General features: G+C 31.6%; 1 protein-coding gene across 1 annotated transcript; it reads left to right on the top strand.

Annotated features, from left to right (window-relative positions):
• Positions 1-2,791: 2,791 nt before the first annotated feature.
• LOC114399315 lies at positions 2,792-7,289 on the top strand. The gene is made up of 6 exons (XM_028361488.1): positions 2,792-2,937; positions 6,165-6,254; positions 6,337-6,425; positions 6,527-6,675; positions 6,806-6,887; positions 7,012-7,289. The coding sequence occupies exons 2-6, from the start codon at positions 6,218-6,220 to the stop codon at positions 7,123-7,125; spliced, it is 471 nt and encodes a 156-aa protein (XP_028217289.1). The 5' UTR covers positions 2,792-2,937; positions 6,165-6,217; the 3' UTR covers positions 7,126-7,289.
• Positions 7,290-8,113: the final 824 nt, after the last annotated feature.

The raw sequence follows: 8,113 nt of genomic DNA, 5'->3' as shown, positions 1-8,113 counted from the left end.
GTCTATTTTTTCATGTTTCTTTTATTATTTCTATTAATAGACTTGATATCCTGACCTGAATCAATCCAAATATAATCACATGGTTTGGTTCTTATAGGCAAAAAAAATTGAAAAACCCACAAGACTCTGGTCCCCCCTACTCCTACTTCTCTATGTATTCTTTAACTTGTGTTCTAATTCATGAATGTAAGACTTGTTCTCCAACAGATTTCTTTAGAGTGGGAAAGGCCACATGGAGAGGGTAGGATGGAAAGTGATGAGATGTTGGTTGAGATTCCTCTAGTAATCCATCCCTTGAGAAGTCTTTTTCTTTATCAAGCTTTTGAAATTGCAATTCTGGGAAGGTGTCCTTTTGATGCCAAAGCTATAACTGTTTCCTGGTCTTCATAATTAGGAATTAGTATATATATGGCTAAATATACCAAAAGTTGAAAATCACAGCAATATTAATATAATATTATAGTATAAAATTACCTGCCACCATGACTGCTTATAGTTATATTCGTTTCCTTTGATTGTTTAGTGAATCCTGGGATTTGTAATATTATATTTAAGGGAGTCAATGATTATGATTTAACATTTTAACCTAAAGAGGGAAGCCAATAGTAATATTGTACGATAACCCCGGAGATAAATACGGCTCTTTCATTTTCAGGGGGAAAATATAATAAAATAATATTGGAAGCAGAAAGATTAGAGCAACTTAATAATTTTTTGCTTGCACACAAATTGATGCAAAAGATTAAAATGTTGATAAACTATGTTCTAGTTTGGAAAAATATATTAAGGGACAGCTAACCAAAAAGTGAACATATGTAGATTGATATGGTGTACCTTTCGGGTTTTATTATTATAGAACCCACATCGATCTCAAAGTAATATACTAGTATTAAGATCTTCAGGTTTCTAGCAATTATTTATCATTATTAGTGTCAATCTTAAGAAATCACATAATTAATGTCATTCAGATCACACTTTTTGTTTTTCCTATACAGGGCCAGCTTGGCTTCAAAAGTATTTTTTTAAACTAAAATGTTACATCAACATCAGGTTATTCGATACCTAAAAGGAAAAAGAAAAAAAAATATATGTATGATAAAATTTATAATGTGATAAAAAAAATATAAAAAAAATAAGAAGTATTAAAAATATGTTTAAAATAATAAAATATTTATGTATTATTATTTTTTTTAAGATAAAACAAGGCAGAACAGGGACCAGAAGGGTGCAGCATCCCAACTTAAGGTTTATATGATTTTTTGTTTTTTTTTTTCAATTCAATATTATATCTGAAGAACCATTTTTTTAAAATGGATTGAAGGTCAATTTGGAGTTTAAGAATTTGTACAATTGTACTGTTACATCTGAAAGAGTTCCATCTTAGTTATAAATGAGCTAAATCCCTTGTAAGAGTGCAAGCTGTTAAAAGTAATGGAGCAAATTTGTGATTTGTAAACTCCTACGATTTTAGTATTTATTTTTAATTTTTAAGGATAAATATTAATAATAATAATAATAATAATATCTTCTTTCCATGCATATACTAACTGCTTTTGTTTGTGGAGCTTTCCATTGCTGGCATGACCATGATCACATTCAAGTCTCACGAGCTCAGTTCAACACATTGAACCTAATAAAGGTTTCAATATGCTAATAAAGGTTTCAATTTCACTTGTAGTTAAAGCCTGTAATTTACAACTTGAAACTTGTTAATCAAACTACAAAACTGAGTTTGACATGTTAAGAGCAAATAGCAAAGCAAGTTAAGATCTCTTTTAATGTTCAGAATCAAATTAAAAGGGACTCCAAAGTTGCTCATGCAAACAAGTATATATTTATTAATAATAGGGTTAAAACCATGTTTCAGATTATCAGTTTCATTCAAACAAGGAAAAATGTTATAAGATGAGAAGAAATGTTCAAAATAAACAACTAAATGCTGCAAAAATGTCTAATTAAGTGTTGAATTTTTATTTTACTCCACTATGGATAATCCGGCTGAATTGCTTTAGTTTTTTTTATCAACAATTATTAATTTTTGTTAAAAATATGTGATATTTATTTTTTATTACCTGATGAATCTTATATCTCTAAGAAATTAGTTTAGTTGTTAATTGTAATTTCAAGAATCAACAAAAGCAAAACAACAAGCTAAGTCTCTAACCATTAAATCCTTTCCACGAATAGGCATCATGTCACATATTTAGGTAGATAAAAGTCGAGAATAAAAATTAAAGAGACAAATGTAGGTATTGGTTTGCAAATTTAACAAATTATTTCCGTTTAATTTGAACTATTATGTAAGTTACATGGAATCAACCTCATACATGACATGTATGTTTATCAAATGGACTAATTCAAAAATAAACAAAATATTATAGGGAATAAAAAATATTATATATTATTTTCTTTGTTATTATATAAGACTCAATTCCTTAACACATTAACATTAAAAAAATAATTAATCTAATGAATAACAATAAATTTTCTTAAATTTATAATTTTTTTTGAAATTATTATTATCATTAATATATATCTCTTCTAATAATTGTTTATAAATATATTCTCTCTTTTAATAAGAGATATTTTTACTCTAAAGATAATTATTACAATAAATCTTATAAATTAATTTTATAAAAAAAACAAACATGATGTCAAAATTGTGTCTTATAAATAAGAAGAAAACAAGGGAATATAAAGATTAAAACAAAATAAAAATAAAAACTTTTATAAAGATGAAAATAAAATAATAAAAAAAGGCAAGACAACAACATTTATTTTAAACCAATTTTAAAATTCCGAATCGTTTCCTTTCCTCACCCGGAACGAAGCCTGAAACGCGAGTGTAGTTGTCGCCTCGGTTGAACAAGTTTCACCGTCGTCGTTGTTCGCCGCAGACGTTTATCGCAACCTCTCGACCATTTCTGCCACCGTCAGGTAATCTACGCCACCATTCTTTCGGTAGTTTTGGATTTGTTTTTATCTCCATTTTCTTTATCTGCTCATAACTTGTTTGATAAAAGGCCAGAATGGTCGACTTGTAGTGATTACGAGTATCCATGCTGGATGTTGGCTCTCAAAGTGTTTGACACTTTTGAGTCACTCTGTTCTCTACGTTTTAGTGACATATGATGCCTTGAGTCTCGCATAGGCTCTGTTTGTAAACAAATTCCATGGGATGGGGTGCTGATTGTTTATGCTGTGAAAATGTTGAAGTCTTATGGGGTTTATTGGTTCTTGATTCCGTGCTTCTTCAGTTCTTCAATCAGCGCTTGCTTGGTTCTTTCATATGTGTTGTTTTCTTCCTTTGAAGTTGTCCTTTTATACTCTGTCTTCAATCTACATTTTTTCTTTGCTGCATTTACCTTTGTTGTTGTAGTTGTTTTGGGTATCAAGGGGAGAACCCATTTAGGTAGGTTTGAGAATTATTGACGCTTTTGAATTCGATGGAAACCTGTTAATTTGTATTCCCCCCTCCCCCATTTTGGTTGTTTAGAATTCTGAAGAATAAATAAAATAAAGACGGTGGCTTGACATTTTTTAAGCTATTTGTTCAATGCCCTGCCCAAATGGTAAATATAATGACATATACATATTTGTGTGTCAGCTAAGAATGCTCAGCTGAAAAGGTATCCATCATCCTCCATACTATCTATGGATAGTATGTTGAGTTGTTGACTATGGGTCCAATTGGTTTAGTGAATAGGGGTAGAAAGAAAAAATAGTAAGGATAATGAGAGGAGGAAGAAGTTGGAGTTAGAAAGGGAGGCCAAGGTTTTAGGTTGGTAGCCTTCTCTTCTCAATCATATGTCTATACTTGATTTTATTTATTTTTTTCATTTCTGTCTGACAATCTCATCACCGGCAACTAGTACTGTTGTCTAGCTACTTCCCCATAGTCAGTCCCCAATCTCCCCTAGGATATTGTTACTCACATCTGATATTAAGTTTTGAATTGTAGTTGTTCCAATCAAAATTTCAACAATCCCAGGAATAAAATTGTAGGAAAAGTAGTTAGTAAAGAGATATGCAGTGCACAATGTCTATGGTCCTGCTACTCCAACAATGCATGTTCTCTTTCTGCAATAAATTTTACATATACAAGTTCTATCCACTGAAATAATTCAGTACAAGATATAATAACTGTACTACGGGATTACCAATAATTTACTGAAGCAGACAAGAAGGTCAGTTATTTTTGTCTCTTCCCCCGCTCTCTCTGTTATCTTTCTTACTTCCTATTTTATTGATTTAATTTTTCTTATATTGTATTGGGAAGCATTTAAGGGTAGATAAAAATGACAAGAGAAGAGATAAGATAGAAAGTGGGACTTTTGTTCTAATCATCATTCTAAAAGGAAGTAAGGCTGAAAAGAAACCATATGTAAATAACAAAGGCAGAAAAAAATGTGAAGACCTTCCTTTCTCTTTTCTTCCCCTTTTTAGACTTTGTTTTGTTGTTTAGGTGCTTGTAGGTTGAATCCAACTTCTGGTGCATTGAACAATAAGCTGCCAAGATCTTTTTTCTCCCAGTTTTATGCAACTTCAAAGTTCCAACATCTAATAGTTCTGGGTATCTGACACCACCTTTTTTGTCAAAGACAGCTGCTAATTAGATGGTATAACTTGACCAACTCCAAGTTGCTAAGGCCACATGATAGAACACAAAGAGAAACAGAAACTAACTTGAAGGACCTTTTCATCATTCAAGCAAGATAATAACCATTGTATATTAAATACAGATGTTTTAAGCTGAATGTTAAAATTAGGCATGTTGTCTCATGTCTGATGCTCATTGGTATATGTGGAAATAGGTAGCAATGGAATATTGGAATATATGTAAATTTTCATCATTTTAATTCCTTTCTAAACCTTTTAGACAAAAGACAGTGTGTGTCTGCATGTGTGGTGCAAGTCTACAAAATTGGGAGCAAGAGAAATGTTAATTTACATTCTTTGACACCTCTTTTTAATATCCTATTTATTATTGGGTGAAATCTTATGCTGTCTTTAGTAATAAAAAAAGTGAGTCCAAGTAAATAGTGGGGCCAACATGAAATTTCACTTAATAATACAAAATATAAAGAATAGGATGCCACTAATTCTTGTAGACAGTATCCTGAAGGATTTCATTTTAGTGGACAAGAGAAAAAGTGAATTAGTGATAGAAGGAAATTCTGAATGATTTTATCCATTACACTTTGAAACAGTTAAATGATATCGATTATCGAATGCTTTTGTTCATTGCCTTATTGTATCCTTCAATGTAATTGACTGGGCTTGGGTGATGATGTTTGCAACGACTGTTGTACATTGACAGATCTTGGTGAACAAAAACACTCCTAGATAGGAGCAACTACAAATGCAGATGATTAGTGACAAATATTTCCTAAAATCTTTTAGTTGAGACTGCAGGATGATGGTTTGAATGTATATTTATTTCAAGAAACTCTTCCAATATAAATATTTTTTTTCTATTTTCTGATCTTTTAGATGTTAAGGCTTTGTCTATTTTCGGTGTACTTTAGTTGTCCCCAGCTCCCCAACCCCTTTCAAATTTTACATCGAATAATTTTACATAGAATAATTTAGGAGATTGAAATAACAATTGAAGGGTGGATGATAACTTGGTTTGGTATTATTTTACTCGGTCTGTACATTGATTGCTCATGTTTTTTGGCTGAGTTTTCATGGAAAAATGTTTTATAAAAAACATTAATAAAAAGAATAATACAGTGATACATTTGACCGTGTATGTGGTGTTTCTTCATGCTTGCTGACAGCTTTCCAGAAGCCTTCTATGCTCATTATTTTTGGCATCATAAGCAAGAATTGACAGTTATAATTCTAGGTTTAATGAAGTCTTAATACTTTTTTTTTGGTATATGAAGTCTCAAGAAATTTAAGGTGTAACTTGTAAGACACTTTGACTGTTGAATGAATCTCACAAGCTATCAATATATTTAACAGATCAAACCCATCTTTATTTCTTTTCTGATCTGCTTGATAAATGTCTACTGCTTATTCATTTATTTTTTGTACACAATGGGTGCTTTTTTTTAAACTGCTAAGGTTATTATTGCTTATAACACAGGAAAAAAGGTTTTGATTTTGAGATGAATTGATGATGTATAAACCTTTAATAACTAAGTTGGGTTATGCAGGTTTCCGTGCATTGAATTGGTCATGATTGTTTAACAAATATTTGAGTCTCAAAATGGTGATTCTTTCCTCGTTGCCACTGAACTATTCAGGTTTTTTCTGACTACATAGGTTTCTTCATAGGCATGCTTATTTTGCTCCCTGTTTAACTTTATATTTCTTGATATATTGTAGCTTTCCTTCGTCAAGGTACTCCTTTTCTGCCATCAAAGTTTCCAGCAAGAGTTGATTATCACAGAAATGTTTCTCAGACATCACAAACGGTAATTATTGCTTATCTCCCTCTCCTTCAATTTATGGGTTTGTGTGTGTGTTTCTAGCGGCAATATATCATTTGAGATTACATGCTTTGTGTGTGTTGCAGATTTTTAGAATAAAAATAAGAGAAAAACATGCAAACTATAGTTGCACCAAATTTGTGACCTCTGCTGCAAGGAATGATCATCATCTAAGCTATGATGATGATTTACCTCAGGAGCCCTTTTTGCTAACATTGATCAAGGATGCCATATGGTATTTATAAAACTTCAACTTGTCTTCAAAACTGGACATTAGTGTAATGAGACACTAGCTGTGTGAACTGAAACTTTTGAATTTTATAGAAAAATACAATCATTGCTGGTAACTATCTGTTCTTTTTCAGGGGGCTAAGATATATATTTGTATTTTTGGCTGAGCAACCTAGCCAGTTTAAATACATAGAGTGGCCAAGCTTTAGTAGTACGGTATGCCAATTAGTTCATTATTTATATTTTCACCATAGTGCTTCCCTCTACATCCATCATTATTTCATTTTTTAATTTATGAAAATGTATTGAATGATTGCATGTTTTTATTAATCCTTTGCAGCTGAGGACCGCAATTCTGACTCTTATACTTGTTGCAATGCTTATTGTTGCATTATCATCTGTTGATTCGGCTCTCAGCTATCTATTGGCTTTTGCTCTTCGGAAAAGACCATAACCGTGTGGTGTGCCTATGTCACCACGTGTAATATGTTGATTTCTGATGCTTGTAATCTGTTTAGGTCTATCCTCATATACATGTAAATCTTGACTCGTATGTTGAACTGGAAAGGATTAAGCTATTCAAGAATCTTTTTATTAAAGTCGTTGATTTGCAACCCAGTGAAGGAAATGGATGCATAGGGTAGAATCTTGTTAATTACATGGAAGGCAACTGAATATGGAAATGGATATTTCAGTATAACAATAGGGACTGGAGGGATAAAAGGTTATGGCAGTTTACATTTCTCAAATTTACAACACGTGTATAAGCTATAGCAAAACTGTAGGTCAACTATAAATCAATTATAGATAACTGATGAAAACCGAAAATGACTAATTCTTATTTTTTGTGTCTAGCAAGATTACAAATACAGGTTTTTTTTTTTTGCTCAGCACAAATATAGGTATTAATTAGTGTGTGTGTGTGTGTGATGCAAATACAAACATGACCACTTTTCAAGACCAAAATACTATATGACGAGACTGATAAATTCGTATTACCTACACAAATCGATTAAAATTTGGACAGAACATCGTCTGTTGCGAGGGTCACAGCAGCTTTGTGCAGTGAATGATGAATTATTGGATTTTAGTCGTTTTACATTTGTTTAGAGGCTACGAACATCCTTAAGTAACAGTCAGTGTTTTTTACAGTTTCACCTGCAATCAGGGTCATCAAAGTGACTATCAAGCGCATGAATAAGCTGTTGTGTGATTGTTCAATTTAACTGATAATTTTGAATGAGTCTAAGATATGTTATTAAGTAGGAAAAATTCAAATAGTCTTATCCGACTCAAGACTAATTTCGGTAAAGGATACTTAATAGTTTATAAAAAATAAAATAAAAAGTTTATCAGAGTGGCTTGCTTGATAATCCTATATAATCAATGAGTTAAACACTTAAACCTGCAAAAATTGATACACGTTTCATTTGATCCAACTA

The sequence above is a fragment of the Glycine soja genome, chromosome 19, assembly GCF_004193775.1.
Source record: "Glycine soja cultivar W05 chromosome 19, ASM419377v2, whole genome shotgun sequence".
In the NCBI taxonomy this organism is placed as follows: domain Eukaryota; kingdom Viridiplantae; phylum Streptophyta; class Magnoliopsida; order Fabales; family Fabaceae; genus Glycine; species Glycine soja.
This window is presented reverse-complemented; position numbering and strand designations above follow the sequence as displayed.

Excerpts from the sequence above, each read along its gene's own strand:
- LOC114399315 (XM_028361488.1), top strand. The coding sequence starts at position 6,218 with ATGGTGATTCTTTCCTCGTTGCCACTGAACTATTCAG. Across the intron at positions 6,255-6,336 it reads GTTGCCACTGAACTATTCAG|CTTTCCTTCGTCAAGGTACT; the intron begins GTTTTTTCTGAC and ends GATATATTGTAG. Across the intron at positions 6,888-7,011 it reads GGCCAAGCTTTAGTAGTACG|CTGAGGACCGCAATTCTGAC; the intron begins GTATGCCAATTA and ends AATCCTTTGCAG.